This window comes from Triturus cristatus, chromosome 4_2 (genome assembly GCF_964204655.1).
Source record: "Triturus cristatus chromosome 4_2, aTriCri1.1, whole genome shotgun sequence".
In the NCBI taxonomy this organism is placed as follows: domain Eukaryota; kingdom Metazoa; phylum Chordata; class Amphibia; order Caudata; family Salamandridae; genus Triturus; species Triturus cristatus.
Window position 1 is genome coordinate 468,338,453 of NC_140586.1, and position 27,083 is coordinate 468,365,535.

The 27,083-nt window shown below is 44.5% G+C and overlaps 1 protein-coding gene across 5 annotated transcripts in view; it reads right to left on the reverse strand.

Annotated features, from left to right (window-relative positions):
- Positions 1-4,069: 4,069 nt before the first annotated feature.
- Positions 4,070-27,083, reverse strand: part of LOC146834562 (interferon-induced protein 44-like) — a 307,969-nt gene continuing 284,955 nt past the window's right edge. For all 5 annotated transcript variants that reach the window (XM_085601966.1, XM_085601969.1, XM_085601965.1 and 2 more), the window contains one exon: positions 4,070-4,869. In XM_085601966.1, coding sequence (XP_085458092.1) covers positions 4,666-4,869 — 204 coding nt within the window. In that variant the 3' untranslated portion in view covers positions 4,070-4,665. The remainder of the gene's footprint in view (positions 4,870-27,083) is intronic.

Sequence of the window (27,083 nt, forward strand, 5' to 3'; positions counted from 1 at the left end):
CTTTGAATATTTCTGGTGCATGTTTTAAAACTCCTTTGAGCATGGGTAAAGTGCGGGCACTTCTTTCTGTGGTCGGGAAGGTGTCCAGCAAGAAATCCTCTTCCAGAGGGTCAGCATGCATATATACCCCGTGGAAACTAGCAGCCCTGTCCACTAACTGATGAAATGCAATGGTGTCATCAGGAGGGGATGGTTTTGAAGGGTATGGTGTGAGGTCCAGAAGAGGTGTGTTATCTGGTGAATACGGGTGTCCCCATGTGTCCAGGTTGGGATTTGGGTCATCAGGATCGTTATAAGGGTCCTGTGGATCATTATCTGTGTCGTCATCTGGGTCCCCAACAGGCTGTGGAGGCATGGGGAGTGTGTATGGCACATAAGGTAGAATAGGAGAGAGAGGAGGAGGGGTGACAGGCCTAATAGGAGAAGTAGCAATGTCCTTCCTTTTTAGAGGAATAGGAGAGGGTAATGCAGGATGAATTTTCCTCTTGTGGAGCACCACATGACCTGTGTTAGTGTCTATGATGATTCTTTTCTGTTTTGGATCGACAGGATCCAGAAAAAACAGCTCCTCCTCTGTATTTGGTGGTTTCGGCACCGAAGATTTGTGGTGTTTTTTGTTGGGAGTCGAAGGGTTTGTAGGTTTCGGCTTCGACCTATCTGGCTCGGGAACCTTCTTTTTGGTCGGTTCGGGAGTTTTCTTGACTTCGACGTCCTTTCTCGGATCGACCGTTTTCTTGGGTTCGATCTGTTTTTTAGGCTCGGTGACCTTTTTGGAGTCGTTAGTCTTTTTCGGGTCGATTAACTTTTTCGGGTCGATATTTTTCTTGGGATCGACCTTTTTCGACTCGAGAAGCTTCGGCTCGACGTTTTTGGGAACGGTCGAGTCTTTCGGCGCCGGAGCTGGTGCCGTATGTGTTTTTCTCGGCGCCAAATGCATTTATGGTGTAGGGAGATACGGTTTGCTCGGTCCCGAGCTACCGGAAGGCTTTTCTGTTATCTTCGGAGCCGGGCCCGAGGGTGGGGCTTCCGAAGGGATATTTCGATCGTGACGAAGGCCTTGTGGCGATGTCTTGACCGGAGCCTTATGTGGGGTGATTGGGACAGGGGCATCGGCACTCACGTGCTGCCCCGATGGGATTGGGTCATCTGAGTCCGATTCTTCGACTGTGACGAGCTGTAGATCGTCCGAGTCCTCGGCATCCGAGGGGTCGTCGAAGATATCGTCCGGTTCCGGTGCCGCTGCTTGCCGATGCATCGCTTGTCGATGGGCCCTTCGGTTCCTGATTGTCTTCTTGGAACGGAAGAATGCGCAGGCCGAGCAGTCTTCTTCTCTATGCTCCGGAGATAGGCATCTGTTGCACACCGGGTGATGATCCGTGTGTGGGTATTTAGCACCACACTGGGGGCATTTTTTGAAGGGGGTCCTTTCCATGGGCCCGAGTGGCGTCGATAGGCCCGGAGGCCTGCGCCGATGGAAATATGAGAAAATAAAGTCTCGTAAAGTTCTAGGGTATCGACCGGAGAGTAATCCCGTTGAGATACTTGTATTTGCCGTGAAGAAAGTTGAAAACTTCGGAGTCGAAGTTGGCGTCGCAGAAGTACATCCGAACCCAATGGCGGAGAAAAACAATCTGACGATGGAGGAGCTGTCCATGCGCACTGTAGTCCAGGGGAGGAGTCACCTATCTCGTGAGATCTCGAAGACTCTTCCACGACAACAACGTGCAACATCCGGACCCAACACTAGGCGGCGATCTAATGCAATAATGTGACTGCAGCAGCTCATATGCCTCGAACACATAGATACAAAAAGCCTTACCCCAGTATTGGGGAATAACTCCTCAGCACTTGCTTACTCCCAGGAGGAGTGACACACCAATACTGCAAAGGTTACTGATAATCAATATTTGTAACATAGTAAAAGGTGGGTATATCAATGTGCACCCTATATAAAAGAGGTCTTCAACCTCGTTGGCGAGCCTCCCTGGGTGTGCCTTAAGTGATTCTGGGGGGCGCCAGGTTGATCAAGAGAAGCATCATGCTTTGTTTTAAGTGATAAAAAATGAGCGGCAGTAGGCCACTTTGTAATGGGCCATCATTAACAACTTTTGTTATGTATATTCAGACTGGGAGTATGTGTAAAAGTAGACAAAACTTAACTGCAATGTTAAAAAATGTTCAGACTTTGGCCTTTTAACAGAATTATTGTGAAACATTGGTGGGGAATGACGATTTTTTTTTTACACATGTGGGGAGAGGCACTAAGAAGTTTGAAGACCAGTGCTATACACATACATGCCCAATGACAGCGGTATCCTATGTTTTTAATTTAATGTGTTATTTATAATACAGGTATGCACCTAAGACTATGGGCCTGATCCATACAGTAGCGGTCCCCATACTCCCGTTGTAAACTGTGATGGAGTATCCTTACTGCCACAGAATTTAGAAGTGGATGGACCATAGTTTGGCAATGGCGGAGACTACACCATCGCCGCTTAGGCCAAACTTCTCTGATGGCCCGACAGGGTAAGGGTCGTCGGAGAATTGGATAAGCGAATATATAGCTGTTTTTTACTGCCTGTCATACCAGGAAAGCATTGGGAGTAAAGGGCAGTAGAAAACCAATAAAATTGCCTCCCTCATTATGGAAGAGGATTCCCATGGTGAATGGGGCATTGCTTTTTTTTTTTCACATCCAAAAACTATTCTGGGATTTTGTTTTTGATAATAAAAAAAAATATGGAAACTGCCTTGATGGCCGTTCCTGTGAATGGTTGAAATGTATGGTGGGCTAGCAAACATTTCATAATTTGGAGGTCAGGAACTCCGCTAGGCCGACGGAGTAACTTACTCTATCGCCCTGGCAGTGGAGGATGGCTTGACCGTAAAATTATAAATCATGGTCTATGGCGGGGGGAAATGTGCATAAGTTTAGAGGTATCCTATATCGGAAAGGTATTTGGATTGGGGTCCTACTGTATCCCCTCAGTTTCATTTTCATCTGAAAAACTATTCAAGAAAAATGCCCCTTTATTAAAGGAGCATGTGTGCTGTTGACAAGCCAAGCAGCACCAGTGCCTACGTATAATGGCGAAGAATAGTGGCGATGGTGGCGCTGAAGAATGCAGACTTGTTCAGCAGGTGTGCCATTGTGCCACCTATTATCAAAGAGAAAAAAACTGGGTTTCTAAAATGATATAGCTGAGATCAGGAGAGAAAAAAAGGCATTGAAGCACTTCGAAGTATATGCATGAAAGCCAAACTAATCTGCAATAAAATAAACATGCCTTTATCAATGTTATGTTTGTTCGTTGAGATTGCCAATGATATCTATGACACAATTATCCTCTGCAGAGGAAGTGTACAGATATAACAGGCATACAGGGCGTTTCCCATCGGTATAAGTTTGTAAGTGGTAGTGGGTTAACTGATAGAAGTTCATAGAAATTTTTAACACTCTAAACAAAGTTCACAATGACAATGAAACTAGATGTAAATGTATGCACTCCAAGATGGCTGTTGCATTTTACAGCATGATGTTGACTATCTTTAATTGCTAGAAAATGTTTTCTTTTACTTCGTTCTCATTCTTTATTGTTGAAGATGGCCGGTATGTCCACAGCAACACATTTACTATTTTGGAACGTTAAAGAATGAAAAAAAGAATAATTCAAATATAGCTGCCAAAGCAGTGCCCACTGAAACGTGTGGCGACTTGCTTAGCTCTTCCAAAAAAATAAAAAACCCTTATATAAAAGTATTTAAAAACAAAAAAATAATATATATTTCTTTTTTAAACAGACACATTGCCCCACCAGCCCCTGGCCCTGAATGGGACTAATTTATAACGTGGAACGAAAAGCTGAAGTGGGCTGACCCATTGCATCATGCTGAATGCTGTGGTAGGAGTAAGGAAAATGTGAATGACAATTTTACTAACCAATAGATGAAGACTGCTGGCCCAAAGCGTCTCTGTTCAACACAGGTAAAGCAGTCTGAAATGTAGACCTAAAAATATGTCTGCCTACAACCAATCTACCAACAATAATAGGACAATAAAATAGAATTTGCTTTTTAAACTATTTTCAAGTTTAGTGTTAGCAAACAAAATCAATTACAAAAGACAATAAGAAACAAGGTAAGACATTTATGAAAAAGCGTGATTATTTTAGTGCAAGCATAACAAAGACTGCTGGTCATGTTCAAAGCACATAAGGCACTGCCGATCACAATACACAGTGCAAGCATTATCTGGGGATGAGAAAAGCAAACCATATTGCTAAGCTTCAATCAAATTTCATTATTCATATTGATATTATTAAAATTAATGAAATGTATATAGGATATAGTGTTGCTTTGCCTGCAGATACCTTGTCTTCCCACAATCCATTCAAGTAATATGAAAAGTGTGTAGGTTCCAGTGCCCTCGATGAGGAATGCCACTGAGCCATATAGTGTGACACTATATACATTCCACAATCGAACTGCCTATCAAGCTATCGGGCACACCGTTAGTTTCCGCACTAACGTTTTTGAAGGTGTTTTCGATTTAAATAAAGACAACAGACATCCCATCTACTTTAACCGTTGCACAAGGTGGAAATCTGAGACGGTGTGTTAATGCGAGGTTTGTACTGACATCACAAACTTCCAGCACAAATATTAGACAATGGCACTGCCTGAACTGGAATCCACTCTCTCAACAGGAATGTTATCAAAATAATTGTCTGCAAAACGCATAATCTGTTGAAGGACATTTAGTATCAGGATGTCATTGTTGCATTCAAGCTCCAACTCAGATGAGTAATTTTTAACAGGCAAAATGCAAGAAACCGGGATTCCGAGGCGAGCTGAAGCTGTATTGACCTGAAAAACACAGAAAAAGAATAGAAAATGTGTTTAGCGAGTGTAATAGTAATATCAGGCAATCCGTATAAACACAACATAAAAACAATTCTTAAAACATTATTTATAACATTTTATTCCTTCGAAGACTGAAGTGAATTTTTTTGGAGTATTACTAACAATCCTAGCTGTGCCTACTAGGGTTGGAGCGCTGTGTAGCCATTGTTAAGGGACCTCTGCATTTACCTTTCTTTATCACAGCACATAGCTTGGCAGGGCTTCTCCATGTCTTATAGCACCCTGAAAGTGGTATACTGTTTGTACCTGTCTTTCTTGTGAGATCAGCGCCCCAACATCTACCAGTATACTACTTTGGTCAAAGTGAGAATGCACGCCTCAGCAAGTCGGTGTTGCCTTGCACCTCAGGGGCCGTATCATGAATGACTGCACTGTCTCAGTGCACAACTGAACGTCTGTTTTCATGTGCCTGCGGTGTGTAAAGGGAATCAATTCAACTCTATGTTTATCCGAGTTAGAGCTTAATTTACTAACACTACACCTTGGAAACAGTGGTCATGTTTTTCTTTTCTGATCTATGCTGTTTACAATAATGATAATAGGCATCTCATTAACAGTTAAAGGGTAAATTCCTGGCCTTGTGCAAACGTGTGTTGCATAGGGACTGGAATTACATGTGCGATAATTATTCCAGTGTCACTTTGTTCCCTGATACATTACAGCGTGCCCAAACTGCTGACTTTTCTTTGGGGCAAAGCCCCTGGAAAAAAGGCTAAACATAGAATTTAGTGTGGTAAAAAACGATTCTGCATGCAAGGCACAATTTCCACGCTGATAACTCGTAATGGGAGGTAATTGCATGTGATAAATACCTCACCCTTAGGTGGTGGCATTTACTACCTGTGGGAAATATCCCACGATGAAGGCCTAAGTTGGAGAAGTATCAGTTTGTAAATTAAATCAATTACACATTGCAGGTGCATATAAACAAGGGATTTGTTCTGCACTGCCCTTTCTTGCAATGGCCTCAGGGCTCAGTTTTGGTCACAATTGTGAGAGCTTACATGTTAAGGTTGCTACTAACCTGTTTAATGGCTTCATGCATTAAGGATAAGTTACTTACCTTTGGTATTGCTTTTTCTAGTGGATACTCTACCTATGCACCCTCACCACTAGGAGTGAGACTGGATTAAGAGAATTTAGTGGAAGTGCCACATACAGACAGATGGTGGGTGTGGCTCCAAGCAGACTCCCCACCACCTCAGTTGTGATGGAGTGGACCAGCATCTAAGTGCCACTGTGCTGTGATGCCAGTTTCTGTTCTTTACTCATCCCACGGCATGTAGTGAATCAGTCACTTTTGTGGTCTGACACCCTAGGATGACCCTCAATCACCACCATTCTGTACTGACTTAAGTGTGTTCTGCCTTTTAGTGGAATAGTCTTTCCAAGGATAGAAGGTATGGTATGTTGAGGTGCAGTCTTGTGGGTGGTGGTGCACACATGTGCTCAATGTTGTATACTGAGGGATTTAGCGTATAATGTTATTTGGGTTAGGTGAATTATGACTTTGACCTATTGGCTTTGACGTGGTCTAATGTCATTCTGCCTTCTGACTTTACCTTGCTTTTTCTAGTGGATACTCTACCTATGCACCCTCACCACTAGGAGTGAGACTGGATCAAGAGAATTTAGTGGAAGTGCCACATACAGACAGATGGTGGGTGTGGCTCCAAGCAGACTCCCCACCACCTCAGTTGTGATGGAGTGGACCAGCATCTAAGTGCCACTGTGCTGTGATGCCAGTTTCTGTTCTTTACTCATCCCACGGCATGTAGTGAATCAGTCACTTTTGTGGTCTGACACCCTAGGATGACCCTCAACCACCACCATTCTGTACTGACTTAAGTGTGTTCTGCCTTTTAGTGGAATAGTCTTTCCAAGAATAGAAGGTATGGTATGTTGAGGTGCAGTCTTGTGGGTGGTGGTGCACACATGTGCTCAATGTTGTATACTGAGGGATTTAGCGTATAATGTTATTTGGGTTAGGTGAATTATGACTTTGACCTATTGGCTTTGACGTGGTCTAATGTTATTCTGCCTTCTGACTTTACCTTGCTTCAAACTTTTCTGTGTGCACAGTGGTGCTTGTAAGTTGTGTGGATGAGAATTATAGGTGCTCCTTGCTTTTTTGATTCCATCTTGCTTTGGGCCTTTGTGTGCATGGCTTAACTAACTCTGAAGCCATTTTCTGTGAAGAAGAGGGCATGTTTTGCTTTCCTGCTGTTTTTCGCATTTTACTGACTAGAGAGAACTGGTTCTTATCAGAGGAATGTACATGGTTTGACTTTTAGTCATAACAGGGGCCTGATCAACCCTTGGTCTGACCTTGAAGCAGGCTGGTACTGGCTCTCATGAGAACTAGGGGGCGTGGCTTGCTAGAAGCTTCACTGTGTTTTGAATGTGTATTAAAAAGGGGAGTCTACACTGGCTCGGTGGAAGTTCATCCGTGGAGCAGACGTGTTGTCACAGAAAGTGGGGTCACCTCTGAGCTTTCGCCCGGTTCAAGCAATGGACTCCCCTTGAGCAAAGTGGGGTGAAATGGAGCATTAGGTGAGGTGTCTCTGCTACTGTCTCGTGATTCTTTTCTGAATTCTTTCCTTTCCTTCTTATTTTCTGATTCTTATATCCATACATATATATTTCTAAATATATATTTGTCTTGATTGATATTTGCAATCATACTATTGATATGTTAGAGTCTGCTATGTTAGGTGCATTTGGCTTACTGTGTGGTGCTATTTACAAATAAATACATCCCAGATATACCAATTCATCTTTTCCTTGTAGCAGAAGGTGTGGACTCTTCTTGGCCAAGTATTCTGTTGTAGAAGGATGGGTGAATTCCCTTCTAGCAGGTAATTGTGTTATAGGAAGTTGTTCTACTCCTGAGCAAGTGATGTGTAAATTGCATTTCACACTAGAGAAGTGTTGTGTGTATGTTACCTTGGTCTAGAGGAGACTCATATGTTATATTGTTTTCTTGCCTTGCCTTTGGGGGAGTGTTGAAAGTTTGTCCACCTTAGGAAGTGCTGTGTATATGTTATATTCCATAAGTTTGGAACTGATATTCTCTCTCTCGCCCTGGGAAAGTGACGGTACATTCCTTGGTCCAGGGGAGATCTAAGGTTTGTCATTCCATTTTTGGCTTAGTCGGTTGCAGGATCTGAACATTGATTTAAAAGGGGAAGAAATATGTTTTTTTTTTAGAAATTGAAAGCAGACTCTTAGATATCAATTGATTTATTTGCATGGGGGTAGCCCATATGATGTGCTGGCTCGTGAAGTGAGCTAATTGTGCTGAGTTAGAATTGGTGTGTGTGTGTGTTTAAGTGTGTTTTGTAAAAAGTGCTTATAAATAGCTTGATACGTGAGGCAGAAAGGGCTGGCTCCCTTTCAAGAGTTTGTTAGGAATGCATATAAAATGTTTTCAGTTGCAAAGTGAATGTAAGATATCAGAGCATAATTCTGAAACATGGGACTCCCTTGAGATTCCAGACTCCGGAGTTGCGATGCAGGGTGTTAATCAGCGGGAGATTAATGACATTTTAGACAGAGACAGCGGTGTTATTTTAAATGTGTTCGTTAATATGCATCAAACATGTGAGCATTTGCTAAAAGAACATAGTGAGTTGAAAACAGAGCTAGTTGATGCCCAGTTTGAAAATATATCTTTGAAGACAGAATTAAACGTGTACCAGGCTGTGAAGCTGTTTACTTTGACCTGCCAGAATGATTCAGATGTGCCAGGAAGGAATGTGCAGGAAAGTGAACAGACTAACGTTTTAGGCTTAACGATCACTGGTTGCGGACATAAATTAGACATGACAGTGAATGATACATTTTGCTTCGAAAGAGAAATGCAACAATATGATTTTGAATGTGAACAGCAGATTGTGTACAATAAGTCTGATATGTGGTCACTTCATAAACATGAACATTTATTTGGTGAGTTAATTCAAGAGCAATGTGCCCTTTTTAGTTACAGGAAAGTGCAGGGGAATAACAGGTCACTTTTAAATTCAGATGCTGGACAAATGTTGTGCTTTTGCACCAACAGATACTGGACAGAACAGAGTTAGAGAAAATGTGGTTTGCCTATGGGAGATTGCAATGGTTATTAAGTGGCATGTACAGACAGAAAAACAGTTTGCACAGGATTTGATAGAAAGTCCTGAAGTGGAGTTTGAAACACAAGATTTCCCTGTGAAGGTGCCCTATGTTATAAAGGAAATTAATTTGAAACAGTACAGAATGCCAGATGGGCGTGAAGGGATCAGTGAGATCATTCAGGGCTTGACAGATTGAGGTGGTGACCCTAATTGTGTAGCATGTGTGCAAATATACCTTCTTTGACTGATGCTGTCCCAGATATTGTTACAGAAGTAGCATGGGACTTGATATGTGACTTTTGATATTGCCAATGCTTTTTTCTTATTGATATGTCAAGAGCAGTTTTTTTTTTTTCATGAGGCGATAGACTAATGTCAGTTAAGAATTTGCTAGAATTAGTTGGACAGAATGGGAGAGCATTTTCAGATTAAAGTCTTGCTGGAGGTAAGGAGTGGTTAAAGCGGTTTTTCCTCTCAGACATGTAAAGAGTTGTTCTGGGAGTGGGTCATTTGAAAGCGTCTTTCAGATTGATGTTTGGGAGGCTTGCAATGAGATCATCCAGCAACGCTGAGAAGAGTTCAGGCTTTCTGTGAAGTCCGAGGAGGAATTCCTACGGGAGGGGTCATTCCAGCTCCTCTCCCCGGTAGGCAGGGACAGCTTCATGGAGATAGATGTCTGGGAGGCTTGCAAAGGCGCAGGTTCCCCCCCCCCTCCCCCCATGAGGAGAGTCGCAGATAGTCGACGAAAGTTGGCAGGAGTGCAGTTCACTTCGACCTTGAAGGAGATAAGGTGCGAGCTAGAGACAGCAGAGAAGGTTCTGCTTGTTATGTTTGGCGAGCGGCCAATTGCTGTCCGCAGAGATTTGTGAAGGGGAGCAGCACCTGTGAGGGATGCAGTGAGAGAAGTGAGAGAAGGAGACTGCCCCAGCCCTTCTTGCTGTGTATAGAAAAAGAGGGATTTTACCAAGAATTCAGAGGCTAAAGCGTTGGTAGTATTCTTAGACAATTCCCCAGAGCTGGAGGAGACCTATGTAGACAGAAATTAAAATATTGTATTTTTAGAAATGCAAGACGGAAGAAGTGTACTTTTGAAAAATGTTTTTTGCAAGAAGAGTGATGCTTGTTTCTTTTTCAGATTCGCCCAGTTCTCCGCGTGTGAGTGGGACTCCCTTCTCACGTGTGAGTGGGGCCCTCCCTCTCCCCCTTCCCTTTCCTTCCCTTCCCCCCCCAAGCCTGGAGTGATCGCCGGACCAGACGGTGGCGGCTGATGCCTGTGGCTATCCAGACTGGATGGGGTCCTCCCTTGTCAAGGAGATACAGCTGCTGATATATACCAGAGAGCATGATGGACTGCTTCTTTCCAAGCAAAAAGGGATCAGCAAAGTGTGGAACTGTTTCCTTCACGTGAGGCCAACTTTACATGCATCGAGGCTGTGTGTCTTTCACACAGGGTGACTCCTTATATAAAAGTGAAGAAGAGGGAACTACAGGATGTGCTTTGCCAGAACTGTTTTATCAACGTGAAGTTCAGATGCGATGGGAGACGGCTGTGTGTTTTTTCACACAGAAGGACTGTTTTTGTTTTTATGAATGAAGACCTATAGAGACGCTTTGCTGCGATCGGCGTAGATATTTTATGAGTTAGTGAACAGTAATAACCTGTAGCTGTTGCTACAATATATGAGTTTGGCAGTAGAGTTTCCAGTTTAACCACTAGAGGCATTAGGAGCATTCAAAAGCTTGATTGATTTATTTTGTGTATTCATTTAAACATGTATCCAGATATCTATGAGCTATTTCTAGATGCACCTGAGTTATTGCTTTTACATGTATTTAGAGAATGCAGACTTTACTTGCTCTAAAGTGATTATCATATACTTTTGATGAGTTTTTCAGTTTTGCAATGAAGCATTTCGATCATAGTTGCTTTTTAGTCATGATTTGTTTTGAATTATGTATTTTTGTGTAGCCACTTCAACACATGAGTTGCCGTTTCAACATGTGTTTTTTAGTAGTTGTGACTTTTAATTTAGAAATGTGGTTTTAAATGGTTTTGCTTTCAATTGAGATATGCAGTACTTTAATGATAGTTTTGTTTTTCAGTTATGTAATACAGTTGCTATTTGCTAGATTTTGTTTTTGACATATGTGAATGGTGATGATCAAGGGTCATGGGGTGCAATGTAGTGAATCAGCCACTTTTGTGGTCTGACACCCTATGATGACCCTCAACCACCACCATTCTGTACTGACTTAAGTGTGTTCTGCCTTTTAGTGGAATAGTCTTTCCAAGAATAGAAGGTATGGTATGTTGAGGTGCAGTCTTGTGGTGGTGGTGCACACATGTGCTCAATGTTGTATACTGAGGGATTTAGCGTATAATGTTATTAGGGTTAGGTGAATTATGACTTTGACCTATTGGCTTTGACGTGGTCTAATGTCATTCTGCCTTCTGACTTTACCTCGCTTCAAACTTTTCTGTGTGCACAGTGGTGCTTGTAAGTTGTGTGGATGAGAATTATAGGTGCTCCTTGCTTTTTTGATTCCATCTTGCTTTGGGCCTTTGTGTGCATGGCTTAGCTTACTCTGAAGCCATTTTCTGTGAAGAAGAGGGCATGCTTTGCTTTCCTGCTGTTTTTCGCATTTTACTGACTAGAGAGAACTGGTTCTTATCAGAGGAATGTACATGGTTTGACTTTTAGTCATAACTGGGGCCTGATCAACCCTTGGTCTGACCTTGAAGCAGGCTGGTACTGGCTCTCATGAGAACTAGGGGGCGTGGCTTGCTAGAAGCTTCGCTGTGTTTTGAATGTGTATTAAAAAGGGGAGTCTACACTGGCTCGGTGGAAGTTCATCCGTGGAGCAGACGTGTTGTCACGGAAAGTGGGGTCACCTCTGAGCTTTCGCCCGGTTCAAGCAATGGACTCCCCTTGAGCAAAGTGGGGTGAAATGGAGCATTAGGTGAGGTGTCTCTGCTACTGTCTCTTGATTCTTTTCTGAATTCTTTCCTTTCCTTCTTATTTTCTGATTCTTATATCCATACATATATATTTCTAAATATATATTTGTCTTGATTGATATTTGCAATCATACTATTGATATGTTAGAGTCTGCTATGTTAGGTGCATTTGGCTTACTGTGTGATGCTATTTACAAATAAATACATCCCAGATATACCAATTCGTCTTTTCCTTGTAGCAGAACGTGTGGACTCTTCTTGGCCAAGTATTCTGTTGTAGAAGGATGGGTGAATTCCCTTCTAGCAGGTAATTGTGTTATAGGAAGTTGTTCTACTCCTGAGCAAGTGATGTGTAAATTGCATTTCGCTCTAGAGAAGTGTTGTGTGTATGTTACCTTGGTCTAGAGGAGACCCATATGTTATATTGTTTTCTTGCCTTGCCTATGGGGGAGTGTTGAAAGTTTGCCCACCTTAGGAAGTGCTGTGTATATGTTATATTCCATAAGTTTGGAACTGATATTCTCTCTCTCGCCCTGGGAAAGTGACGGTACATTCCTTGGTCCAGGGGAGATCTAAGGTTTGTCATTACACGGCATCAGAAGCACAGCATGAAAAATTGTTGGTAAGTGTGTTAAGTACTAACTTGGCAATTTATTTTGAAGTTATTACAAGACCACTCCACATAATGGTTACATAACTTAGCCACCACAAAGAGCATTGCCGAAGATAAGTAACTTGTTCTTCTAATGGAAACTTCTAATCACAGTTTCATCTCTTCAGAATAGTCAATAAAAAAGTACATCACCAAGGTTGAGGGTCTGTAGGAGAGCTCAGACCAGAATGTCTAACAGAACTGTGCAAGTAAAGTGCCCTTTCCTCTGGATCTGCCCTTCATGGCAGCAGTGCTCTGTGAATGTAGGCACCGACTCCCACGTCACTGCCTAGCAGATATCAAGGACGGGCACCCCTCTCAACAATGAAGTGGTAGCGGCATTGGTTTAGGTGGAATGGGCTTCCAGACATTACAGGGACTGCTTCTTGGGCAGTGCATAGCAGATCCCAATGCAGAGGTCTAGCAACCTCTTCAAGGCCTCCTTCTCCATAGCGTTCAATTTCTTTGCATAAGACAAAAACACACAAATAGTTGATCTACTTAGTGGGCTTTGGAATGATCAATCTAAATACTTAAAGCCCTTCCAGTGTCCAACAGATTGAGCCTCTCTTCCTCTCTCAAGAGGTGAGAGGAAGCAAAGAACAGTGGCAGAGTGATCGATTATTCAATGTGGAGAAGGCTGCCCAAGTATTCGGTCTCAATTTTCCAGAAGGTGATCTAGAGTTGTTGCACTGAATGTGCTGCAGTTCACTCATGTGACAAGTTGAAGTAATCGCAATAAGGAAAACAATCTTCAAGGTCAAGAGACGCCGTGATCAACTATGCATAGGCCAATTAAACAAACAGGGAAATGTCAAGACCGAATTAAGGTCCTATTGTGGAGTCACAAATGGTATGGGAGGGAACATGTGTTAAACACTGAATAAAACTCATCACAACAGATGATTTAAACAAGGGCTTTTGGTCTGGCAAATGTAGAATGGCAGAAAGGTCCAACACATAACATTTGACCATGTCCAGTGAAAGGCCTTGCTAGGCTACAGACAAAACAAACAAATGGACATTCAAAAGCTGTGCCGGTAAGGGGTAAGTGTCCTGGGCACTATGCCAAGTTACAAATTTGTCCCACTGGCCAGCATAGGTAGATTTCATGGAGGTGATTTTGGCAGTGAGGATGACATCTACTACTTCAGGCGGTAAATCAAAAGTAGTAAATTGCCTCTCAATCGCCACGCATTAAAGGGGTAGATTGAATAGATTAAGGTAGAAGACCCGGCCCTTCTGCTGAGGCAGGAGGACCTCCCAAAGTGGTAGCTTGATCGAAGGACAGATGCTCATGCTCAGAAGATCCTGCTACCACACTCTCCTGGCCTAGTCTCGGGCCAATAGGATGACATGGGCACATTCTATGAAATTGGGTTATCAGTTGAGGAGGATAAGTACCTACTTCAAGTAATGATTGCAATTCTTGTCAGGTAGAACCTTTAAGGTCAATAAATTAACCTAAGTTAAACCACTTGGTACCTGCGGCACATAGCACACAGGCTTAACTTAGGGCAATGTATAAAGTATTTATACAGCACCGAAACAGTAATAAAATCAAACTGCAAAAAATGAAAACCTCAAAATGAACTAGAAAAATAGAGTAAAATGTAATAAACAAATTGACACCAAAATGACAAACATAAAATAGAGGGAATCCGGAGATATCAATTTATTTTTTCAGTTTTAAGTAGAAATGATCCCCAGAAACAGAAACTGCCAATGATAGTCAGTGGTCGAGGTAGAGCAGGATCTAGGTGCTATTTCACACTGACGCGATGGAGCGTGGGTCAGATAAGCTAACCAGGATCCTCCTGGTCAAAGATTTTTCCATCTGCCACTAGTCCTTTAAGTCCTAGTCCACCACTGGATGAAATGTTTAAGCCACCAGGACCTAAGGAGAGGCATTAAAGACTCACTTGGTTTCAGGCAGAGACCAGGTACTTTTTGGATACTCTGATACTGATCCAACTTTCAGCATTTTTTCCAAGCTCTTGGATGCAGTGAGCTTACAATACATGAGGTATCGGCACAACTTTGCAAAACAATTACTGAACATGTGTTCTTTCATTATTAAATTGTAAATCATTCACTTTCACCCAACCTTCCATAAAATCAACCCATGACTAGCGAGACTGAAGTTCAAAGATAGCCAGAAACAAACAATACTTCTCAGGGGTTAAACTAAACTTCACAAAAAGGGCTTCTTTTATGGGGGCATATCTCATCCTGTCAGCTTTCTCAGAGGCCAACAAAATACCCCTCTCTGAAATGAACAAGTGCTTCCTCAGGCTAGTTGATCAGTCTTCCTTTGGGATCTATGAATAAAAGCCACATCATAGGCCTCAAACCACTTGTCGATGTCATCCCTACTACATAGGTACCAGGTGTTTGGGTTTGTGGACTCTTTTACTTCTCCTAGGCACTCCACTGTCACTGTCACCGTTATCACTGGACTCAGAGACATTCTTTGCCTTCAAGTTCAGTTCTTTCTGGCTGACTTCATGAGCCATCAGGGCCCTTTTCTCTTCCACATTCAAAGCTAGTTTCTTTTCCTCCAGGACCAGTGCAATTTTCCTTTCCGCCAGTTATAGTTTTAGGTTTCACTAAGCTTGCCTGTCTTCAAACTTTGATTGGGTCAAACTGCGAGAGGACCCACTGATTTTGGCACTGGACAAGGTAGAATACCTGACTACTATATGCTCATCCACCTTCTCTGGCACTGGGCCAAGCCCAAGGCAATTATCCTCTTTCTCCTGTTTCTTCCTCACCCTATGCCCTATCCTTCTCTTGCTCCTGTAAGTAGAACTCCTCCCATGCTCCGAGGGTTATCTGGTATCGCTCCTTCTTGGACCCCATTGCCAACTTCAGCCCTCTCTCATTCACATATCTTCCTTGGATTTGTCATGCTGAGGCTCTTAATGCGGCTCAGATTCACTTTCATCCTTTCAAAAATCACAGGAGAAAATTAGCAGAGTAGGAGCGAAATTTAGAGAAATATAGAAAATGGAGTTAAAAATCGAAAGCTGAATTTGAAAAATTTAATTTTATTGTCAGATTACAAAAGGAATTTTTGATTTTAACTGAAATCACTAAGGGCCAGACGTACGACCGTTTTTTGCGGTCGCAAACGGGAAATCTTCCCATTTGCGACTACAAAAAAAAGGTAGTGGTATGTACAAAGGCTATTTTGCGAGTCTGTGACTCCCAAAATAGTGTTTGCGAGTTGCTATTAGGAAGGGGCGTGCCTAGGACGTCCCTTCCTAATATCGAGTCAGAATGGTATGTACCATTGTTTTGCAACCGCATTTTTGTTTGCAAAATACTTGCAGTTTACCACTTACTTCAAGTAGGTGGTAAGACACTTGCAAAAGGAAAGAGGTCTCCGGGGGACCCCTTCCCCTTTGTGAATGGATGCGAAAATATATTTTAAGACAAGGCAGTGGTCCCACAAACCACTGCCTGCTCTTAAAAAATTAAACTGAAACGTTTCATTTTTCTTTTTTAAATGCATCCAGTTTTCCTTTTTTATGGAAAATGGGCTGAATTTAAGAAAAAACTGCTTTATTGAAAAAGCAGTTACAGACATGGTGGTCTGATGACCCCAGCAGTCCACCATCCCCGGGAGTGCTGGCCATTCTCAATGGGTCGCAAATTGCGACCTGCCTCATGAATATTGATGAGGCAAGTCATTTGCGACACCATTAGGAATTGCAAACAGTGTCTGAGACACTGTTGTACATTCCATTTTGCGATTTTCAAAACATCGCAATTTGCAACTCGCAAAATGGAATGGTCGTACATCTGGCCCCATGTGGTACTGCTAAACACAATCCCAGGATCCCACCACTAAAACCAGAAAGATAAGAAATTGGGTTTTTAGGGGAGGAGTGCCCACCTTAAGTAATAATCATGGTCCTTGCCAGGGTGAACCCGCAAAGCCACTAAAATAACCTGGGCTCAACCCCATGATAACTATGGCACAAAACAGACGGGCTTAACTTACGGCAATGTGTAAAGTATTCATGCAGTACCAAAACAGTAACAAAGCTGAAATGCAAATTAATAACAAATTTGAAAAATACAGTAAAACCTAATAAACAAAATTACACCAAAATGAAAAAATCTAATAAGGGGAACCGAAGAAATTAAGTTTTCAAGTTTTACACAGAAATAGCGTCAAGAAGCCCAAAATGCTAATGATAGTTCATAGTCACAGTACAGCGGACCTTGGAGCAATTTGATACTATGCGTGATGAAGCACGGGTCAGATACACTAACCAGGTTCGCCCTGGTCAAAGATTTTATCTTCTGAGTTTAGTCCCTTGGAGCAATTTGATACTATGCGTGATGAAGCACGGGTCAGATACACTAACCAGGTTCGCCCTGGTCAAAGATTTTATCTTCTGAGTTTAGTCCTTTAAGTCCCAATCCACCAAAGGAGTGCGCTTCTAAAACAACCCAGGACCTCAGCGAAGGCCCTTGGAGTCCACTTCATTGTCCCAGGTACAAGAGAGAGAGCAGGTCCTGGGATGTTCTCAGATTTTAGATAGCAGGATAATTCCTATTCTGATCTTTCACAGGTCCAGGAGTGTTGTGAAGAGGGCACGTGGAAATTCCACATTTATGCTGGGCATGAGCTACTGAGTGGAAATGACACTTGTGGATACCCTAGCCATTGAGGTATAAGTTTCTGGGGTACCCATACCCACTTTGGGTATTTATGAGATGGCCGAAGTATTTGGCCACACTAAACCTGTGGTCTCAGTGCTGGGGGTATGTGCCAAGTGTAGTACTGTAATCTTAGTGTCTTCCCACATATAACACTAAAATCCAGATTGATGCAAGTCCTGTACCCACTTCAACCTCAAAGACAGGTTGATTGAATAAAAGTTGAGTTTTCTGCAACCACATAGTAGATATACACAAATTGACTTGGCATCCTGTATTCCTCATTTGAAATGCACCCCAAACATTATATGTTATCCCAGCATACCTGTCAAACAGGTTTGACACTGTATTGGGGCCTGTCTGGCTGGGGGAGCAAAACAAGGGCCCAGCTAAAGTGTCAGGTAACGCTTGTGGTGGAGAGGTCTCTTTAAAGTGTGCTTCGAAGTGTCATATGAAAAGCCCTAGCAGACCTGTTAAGCAGGATGTGACATTCAACAGTTCTTTGTCGAAAAGGATGATAGCCCCTCCTTGCATATTCTGTCAGGTTCATATAGGTCATCTCTGCCCATTCAGGTCTGCTCTTGGAAGCAAGTATACACCTCATGCACACCTATTCAAATCCTAATTACAATCCGGTAGAAGTGGGAGAGCAAAATGTAAATTTAGCTTTCAGTGACTCACACAGGACAATGGCAGCTTTCTAAAAGTCCTCTTTCCAAAACATGTATTACTAATCTGACTTCACCAGGGAATTGGAATTGTAATAAATATTTTGAAAAGTCCAAAAATAAAATTTGTGGCTGCTTCCTTGCCAGAGATAACATGTATTGAACTTGATATGATATCTCAATGCTTTCGTATGGAAGTCAACCCTTCTACAGTGAAAAAAAGCGGTACCATCTAATTTATGGCCCTTAATACACTTGCTAAGATATACTAGGGACTTGTAGGCAAATTAAGCACACCAATCAGGTGTATAATAATGTTACTATGTTGAAAGGAGGACAACAAGCACTTTACCTCTGGTTAGCAGGAGTAAAGTGCACTGATTTCTATATCTTTAAATCAGGAGGACAGTGAAATTCTGGTCCAGTATACGCTCACCAAACTATAGCAATATAGGGAATATGCTACTTACCAGTATGCATCTGTTCTTGGCATGTAGAGCTGCAGACCTACACACTTGTGCATAGATCGCCATCTGGTGTTAGGCCCGGATGTTTGCAGTTTGTTTTTCCTCTTGGAAAGTCTTTGGAAGTCACGAGGTCGGTGACTCCTCCTTTGGATCGTATTGCGCATGGGCTTCGGCTCCATCCTCAGATTGTTTTTCACCAGCAGGGAAAGATGGAGCGTAGTAATAACAGTGAAGATGCCCATGTGTGTGCTATCTAAATAAGATAAACTGGAAGAGATAAAGGTAGCCGGGGAGGCGGATGGGCGTGTGTAGATCTGCAGCTCTACATGCCAAGAACAGATGCATACTGATAAGTAGCATATTCCGTTCGAGGCATATGAGCTGCAGATTACACACTTTTGCATAGACTATATAGCAGTTCCCAACCTTAGCGGCGACCACCGGTATCTGTTGCAGTGGTTTGAAATAGTGTTTTTAGTACAGCCTGGCCCACACTAGCTTGTTGCTTGGTTTGCACATCTACACAGTAGTGTTTAGTGAAAGTGTGCGGTGTTGACCATGTAGCTGCTTTGCAGATATCATCTAATGGGATGTTCCCTAGAAAAGCCATAGAAGCCCCTATCTTTCGTGTAGAATGGGCTTTAGGGGGAACGGATAGCGTTCGTTTTGCTTTGTGGTAGCAAATCTGTATGCATTTTACAATCCACCTAGCTATCCCTGATTTTGAGATGGGGTTGCCCTTGTGTGGTGGAGAGAAAGAGACAAACAGTTGTTTGGTCTTTCTGAAAGGTTGTGTTCTTTGGATATAGTAAAGTAAGGCTCGTTTGACATCTAGCGTGTGTAGAGCCCTTTCTGCAACAGTTTGAGGTTGCGAGAAAAATACCGGTAATTCTACAGATTGGTTTAGGTGAAAAGGGGAAATGACTTTAGGTAGAAATTTTGGGTTGGTACGGAGAACAACCTTGTTCTGGTGCATTTGAAGAAAAGGTTCTTGTATGGTAAGTGCTTGTATCTCACTGAGCCTTCTAAGGGAAGTGATGGCTACAAGAAAAGCTGTTTTCCATGTGAGAAATTGCAGTTCGCATTTATGCAAAGGTTCGAAGGGCGGCCCCATTAGCCTTGTGAGAACTATATTTAAGTTCCACACAGGTGAGGGTGGTACTCTGGGGGGAATTATTCGTTTTAGGCCTTCCATGAAGGCTTTAATGGCAGGTACTCTGAAAAGTGATAGGTGCTGCCTGTTTTGTAGGTAAGCTGCAATTGCTGCGAGGTGTAGCCGAATGGAGGTATATGCTAGGTTACACCTTTGTAGATGGAGTAAGTAGCATATGATGTGTTGTATAGACACTTCTAGAGGATTGATTGTGTTGTTATGGCAATAAACAACAACTCTTTTCCACTTGGCAGCGTAGCAGGCTCTAGTGGTAGGGCGTCTAGATTCTCTGATGACGTTCATTCAGTCAGGGGGAAGGTTTAGGTATCCGAATTCTAGGATTTCAGGAGCCAGATCGCAAGGTTGAGCTGAGCTGGGTCCGGGTGCCTGATCTCTCCATGGTTCTGGGTTAGGAGGCATGGTGAGAGGTGTAGCTTTTGGTGTGGTACTACCGAGAGTTCCAGCAGCATCGTGTACCACGGTTGTCTGGCCCATGTTGGAGCTACTAGGATTAGTGTGAGGGAATGCTGTTGTAGCTTTCGCACCACTAATGGAATTAGTGGGAGAGGTGGAAAAGCGTACACTAATTTGTCTGACCAGTTCATCCATATCGCATTGCCTTTGGACAATGGGTGTGGATATCTGGTGGCGAAGCTTGGGCATTTTTTGTTTTCGTGGGTGGCGAAGAGGTCTATCTGCGGATGCCCCCACATTTGAAAGAACGGGTGAAGAACCTGCGGGTGAAGTTCCCACTCGTGGATCTGCTGCGTCTGTCTGCTGAGCAGATCTGCCATGGTGTTTTGGACTCCTGGGACATGTTGGGCTAGGAGAAAAATTGTGTGTGGAATTGCCCATCTCCATATGCTCTGTGCTAGTTGAGAGAGCTGTGGAGAGTGTGTGCAGCCTTGTTTTTTAATGTAATACATGGCCGTCATGTTGTCTGTGCAAATGAGGACTCCCTTGCCTAAAATCTAGCTCTGAAAGGATTTTAGGGCTAGAGAGATTGCTAGTAACTCCAGATGGTTGATATGGAGTAACTTTTGTTGCGGCGTCCATGTGCCCTGCACTGTAAGTTGTAATAGATGAGCTCCCCAGCCGGAGAGCGATGCGTCTGTTGTTAGTATTATTTGTGGAACCGGGTCCAGGAATGGTTTCTGGTGTATCACCACTGCAGAGAGCGATGGGTGCGACCGTCTACCAACACCAGATCCGTCAGTTGCCCCTGGGCCTGGTTCCATTGGCGCGCTAAGCACTCTTGGAGTGGACGCATCTGGAGTCTTGCGTGGGGCACTATGAAAATGCAAGAGGCCATCATCCCTATCAGTTGCATAAACACTCTTGCTGGGAGGGAGTGTTGAAGTATGAATCTTTGACGCAAAGCCTGAATGCTTGCAATCCTGGCCGGATTGGGGTAGGCTATGGCTTTTGAGGTGTCTATGGTGGCACCGAGGTATTGCTTTATGTGGGATGGTGTTAGCTGGGACTTTTGGTGGTTCACCGTGAAGCCTAGTTGGTGAAGTAGTTGGATTGTAGTAGCGGTGTGGTATACACATTTGTTGTAGGACGTGGCTTTTATCAGCCAGTTGTCCAAATATGGGAAGACGTGAATGTGCTGTCTTCTGAGATGTGCCGCCACTACCGCTAGGCACTTGGTGAATACTATTGGTGCTGTTGTGACTCCGAATGGGAGCACCTTGAACTGGTAGTGGTGCCCGTCCACTACAAATCTGAGGTACTTTCTGTGAGCATGGTGTACCGGAATGTGAAAGTATGCGTCTTTCAAGTCCAGTGTGGTGAGGAAGTCGTTCTGAGAGAGGAGCGGAAGCACCTGCTGAAGCGTTACCATGTGAAAATGGTCTGAATGTATGTATGTGTTTAGGGGCCGGAGATCTAGAATAGGTCGTAGAGTCTCGTCCCTTTTTGGTATTAGAAAATATAGGGAGTAGACCCCTTAAATTTTGCTGATTGGCGGGAACTTGTTCTATTGCCTGTTTTTGTAGGAGGGAGATTACCTCCTGTTTTAGTAATGTGGAATGTTCTTGTGACATTGGGCATTGCCTGGGTGGAATGTTTGGGGGGGGTGGATGTTAATTCTAGGCAGTACCCTGGCCGAATAATTTGGGTCACCCATTTGTCTGAGGTGATGGTCTCCCAGACCTGAAGGAAATTTTGTAGTCTGCCCCCGACCAGAGTGGGATGGTCTGGAGGGAGCGGGGGGAAGTCATTGGGTAGGCGGTGTGGCAGAGCGGGTGGTAATTGTTTTGCCTCTGCCTTTATTGTTATTGCCCCTATAGCCGCCTCTTTGATAACCCCTTGTGAAGGTGGACTGAGTGGGGGATTTGTAGGAAGTGGACGCGCTATCTAAGAAGTAGCCTCTAGACGTACTCCGAAAGGAAGAGCGGCGAAAGGAGCGCCTAGGAGGGTGTGACTGCAGGGCTCCCATAGATTTCGCCGTATCAGTGTCCTTCTTCATTTTTTCGAGGGCCTCATCTACCTTTGGGCCGAATAGGTGTTCTTGGTCAAAGGGATGATTTAGGATGGAGGCCTGTACCTCAGGTTTGAAACCTGATATTCTCAGCCAAGCATGGCGACGGAGGAGGACGCTAGTATTAATGGCCCTGGAGGCTGTGTCTGCTGCATTTAAGGCACAGCGTATGGAGGTGTTAGTTATTGTCTTACCCTCTTGAATTAATTCATTGGCCCTATTTTTGTATCTTTCCGGGATGTGGTGCATTATGGTTTCTAATTCATCATAATACGCCCTATCGTATCTGGCCAATAGCGCTTGGGTGTTGGCGATACGCCATATATTGGCTGCCTGCGACACCGTGCGCTTTCCTGACGCGTCCAGTAGCTTTGACTCTTTGTCAGGTGGTGGTGCTTCGCCTGACGCCTGGGAATTTGACCTCTTTCGTGCAGTGGAAACCACTAGGGAATCTAGTGGCGCTGGCCCTTCGATATAGGCAGGATCTGTGGGGGCAGCTTTGTACTTTTTTTCTATGCGTGGGTTAATGACCCTGGCCTTGACTGGGTCCTTAAAAACCTCTGGCGCATGTTTTACCACCCCCTTGAGCATAGGTAGTATGGAGGTAGACCTATGTGCGGTATCAAATGTGTCGAGGAGGAAATCCTCCTCCACTGGGTCAGTGTGCAACTCTACCCCGTGATAATGTGCCGCCCTCTGAAGTAGGTGGTGGAAACCTAATGAGTCTTCAAGTGGAGATGGCCTGGAAGGGTGAAGGTCATCTTGTGGGACGTCTGGAATTGAATATGCTACTTACCAGTATGCATCTGTTCTTGGCATGTAGGGCTGCTGACATTCATATCTGTGCATAGATCGCCGCCTAGTGTTGGGTCCGGATGTTTGCACGTTGTTGTCCTGGAAGAGTCTTCGAAGTATCACGAGATAGGTGACTCCTCCCCTGGACCACAGTCCTCATGGGCATCCTCTCCATCCTTAGATTGTTTTTCGCCATTGTGGCAGTGATGGAGTAGATACAGTAAGTGATGACCATGCTATACAGTAATGCTGCAGCTGCTACAGGCGCCGGGGAGGAGGGTGGGTGATATGAATGTCAGCAGCCCTACATGCCAAGAACAGATGCATACTGGTAAGTAGCATATTCAGTTTGAGGCATGTGGGCTGCTGAATTCATATCTGTGCATAGAATACATAGCAGTACCTCCTATTAGCGGCGGCTACCCGTGCCAGCTGCAGCAGTCTGAAAAAGAGTTTTGAGAACAGCCTGTCCTACAGCTGCCTGCTGTTTTGAGTGTACATCTACGCAGTAGTGTTTGGTAAATGTATGTATAGTGGACCATGTGGCTGCTCTACAGATTTCCTGTAAAGGAATGTTTCCTAGGAAAGCCATGGACGCCCCTAACTTTCGTGTTGAGTGGGCTCGTGGGGGAATCGTTAATGTGCGTTTAGCTTTTTGATAGCAAATTTGAATACATTTAACGATCCATCTGGATATCCCTGCTTTGGAAATGGCGTTGCCCTTGTGTTGTGGAGAAAAGGCAACGAAAAGTTGTTTTGTTTTCCTAAAGTCCTTAGTTCTGTCTATATAGTACATGAGGGCCCTCTTTACATCTAGTGTATGGAGCATTCTCTCTGCGACATTTTGTGGACTTGGAAAGAAAACAGGCAGTTCAATAGTTTGATTCATGTGGAACTGCGATATCACTTTGGGCATGAATTTGGGGTTGGTACGTAGTACAACTCTGTTTGCGTGAACCTGTATGAATGGCTCTTGAATGGTTAGTGCCTGGAGTTCACTAACTCTTCTTAACGAAGTGATTGCCACTAAGAAAGCTACTTTCCAGGTGAGGAATTGAATCTCACATGAATGGAGAGGTTCAAAGGGTGGACCCATTAATCGGGTGAGGACCACATTGAGGTTCCACACCGGTGCCGGTGGGTGTCTTGGGGGAATTACTCGTTTGAGTCCCTCCAGGAAGGCTTTGATGGCAGGCACTCTGAATAAAGAGAGGCGCTGCCTGTTTTGAAGATAGGCTGCTATCGCGGTTAAATGGATACGTATTGAATTGTATGCCAGATTGCATCGGTATAAGTGTAAGAGGTAACAGATGATGTTTTGAATGGATGCGTCTAGCGGGTTAATGTCATTGTTGTTGCAGTAAATGACAAACCTCTTCCATTTAGCCGCATAGCAAGCTCTGGTAGTGGGTCTTCTGGCCTCCTTGATGATATCCATACAGTCAGGTGGCAGGTTTAGGTAGCCAAACTCTAAGACTTCAGGAGCCAGATTGCCAGGTTCAGCTGTTGCGGATCTGGGTGCTGAATTTCGCCATGGTTCTGCGTTAAAAGTGCGGGTTTGATCCGCAGCCTTTGATGCGGCACCACGGAAAGTTCTAGAAAGGTGGTGTACCATGGTTGGCGCGCCCATGTGGGAGCAACTAGGATGAGTGTCAGTGAGTGTTGTCGCAGTTTGCGTGCCACTAGCGGTATCAATGGCGCTGGGGGAAAAGCGTACGCAAATCTGCCGGACCAGTTCATCCATATCGCATTGCCCTGCGACTGCGGATGTGGGAACCTGGCGGCAAAGCTTTGGCATTTTGCGTTTTCGTTTGTGGCGAATAGGTCTATCTCTGGATGACCCCACTGGTGGAAGTACGGTTGGAGTACTGACGGATGTAGCTCCCACTCGTGCATCTGGTGGCTGTGTCTGCTGAGCAGATCCGCCATCTGGTTGTCCTTGCCGGGGAGGTGTTCCGCCATGAGGAATATGTTCCTCTGAATGGCCCACTTCCACATGCACTGAGCCAGATGAGACAACTGTGGAGAGTGTGTTCCTCCCTGCTTCTGTATGTAGTACATGGCAGTCATGTTGTCCGTCCGGATCAACACGACTTTGTTGCACAAGTGTACTTTGAATGCCTTCATGGCTAGGAAGATTGCCATCAGTTCCAGAACCTTGATGTGCATCTTCTTTTGTTGTGTCGTCCATAGTCCCTGCACTGTGTAAGTGAGTACATGAGCTCCCCAACCCTGGAGAGAGGCGTCCGCTGTCAGTATTATTTGTGGAACAGGCTCGTGGAACGGTCGGCCCTTGCAAAGGTTTTGTGGATTCCACCAATGCAGAGAGTTGTATGCCCGACCGCTCACCAACACTAGGTCTTTTAATTGCCCGTGAGCCTGATTCCATTGACGTGCCAAGCACTCCTGAAGCGGGTGCATGTGTAGTCTTGCGTGCGGGACTATGAAAATGCAGGAGGCCATCATGCCTATCAACTGCATGAACACTCGCGCAGGAAGGGAGTGTTGAGGTTTGAACTTTGAGATCAGCCATTGCATGCTGTTGATCCTCACTAAATTTGGCTGAGCTGTGGCTTCCAGAGTGTTTATGGTCGCGCCCAGGTACTGTCGTACGTGTGCGGGTTGGAGATGTGATTTTGGGTAATTTAGTGAGAATCCCAGACTGTGAAGAAGGTGAATTGTGAGGGACATGTGGCTGGCACATTGCTGGGCTGACTTTGCCTGAACAAGCCAGTCGTCCAGGTAAGGGTAGACGTGAATGTGTTGTCTCCGTAGATGTGCAGCCACCGTAGCTAGGCACTTGGTGAAAACCCTGGGTGCTGTTGTCACTCCGAAGGGGAGAACTTTGAATTGATAGTGATGGTCCTGAATAGTGAACCTGAGATATTTCCTGTGTGATGGGTGTATGGGTATGTGGAAATACGCATCTTTGAGGTCTAGTGTGGCTAGGAAGTCTCCCTGACTGAGCAGCGGGAGAACCTGCTGTAGGGTGAGCATATGGAAATGCTCTGAGAGAATGTAGTGGTTGAGGGGTCTCAGGTCTAGAATAGGTCTGAGCGACCCGTCCTTTTTTGGGATTAAGAAGTACAGAGAGTATACCCCTGTCCCCTGCTGGTCGATGGGCACGACCTCTATTGCACCTTTTTGCAGCATACTTAGCACTTCCTGCTGCAATAATGCCAAGTGCTCTACGGACATAGGACGGTGCTTCGGCGGTATGTTGGGTGGAGTGGATGTTAATTCAAGACAGTAACCGTGCTGGATAATGTCCCTGACCCACCTGTCTGTGGTGATGGTTTTCCACGTGGACAGGAACCGCTGGAGTCTCCCCCCGACAGGTGTTCTGTGGTCGGGGGGAAGGGAGAGGGCGTCACTGTTTGTTTTTGGGTGAGGACCTGGTGTTACCGTAACCACGTCCTCTGCCCTTGGTGCTGGAGCCACGATATCCACCTCTGTTGGTTTTATCGTAGGTACTCTGTGTGTTCCCTTTAGTGTATTGCTGCTGTGACCCCTGACCTCTAGCTGCTCCTCTATTCCCGGGGCGACGAAAGGAGCCACTGCGAAACTGCTGCGTCTGCAGAGCCCCCATTGATTTGGCAGTGTCAGTGTCTTTCTTAATTTTCTCGAGGGTAGTGTCAACTTCAGGGCCGAATAAGTAGTCGGGGTTGACTGGTTGATTTAAGATGTTGTTCTGAATCTCCGGCTTGAAGCCTGAGATTCTCAACCATGCGTGTCGTCTCAACATGACGCTTGTGTTGATTGCCCTCGCCGCTGTGTCGGCAGCATCCAGGGCGCACTTGATGGATGCATTGGTAAGGAGTTGTCCCTCTCTGATGAGGAGCTCCGCTGCCTCTTTATAGTCATCTGGCAAATGTTGGAGTAGTGATTCTAGTGTGTCGTAGTGGGAACGATCATAACGGGCCAGGAGTGCCTGTGTGTTGGCAATGCACCAGATGTTTGCTGCTTGCGCTGCAATCCTTTTGCCTGATGTCTCCAGCACTTTGGACTCCTTGTCTGGGGGAGGAGCATCACCTGTTGTCTGCGAATGGGTTCGTTTGCGAGCGTTAGCAACTACCATGGAGTCCAAAGGTAACTGACCCCTAATGTACATAGAGTCTCCGGGTGCAGGCTTGTATTTTTTTTCAATCCTGGGGTTTAGCACCCGTGCCCTGGTTGTTTCCTTAAAAATGTC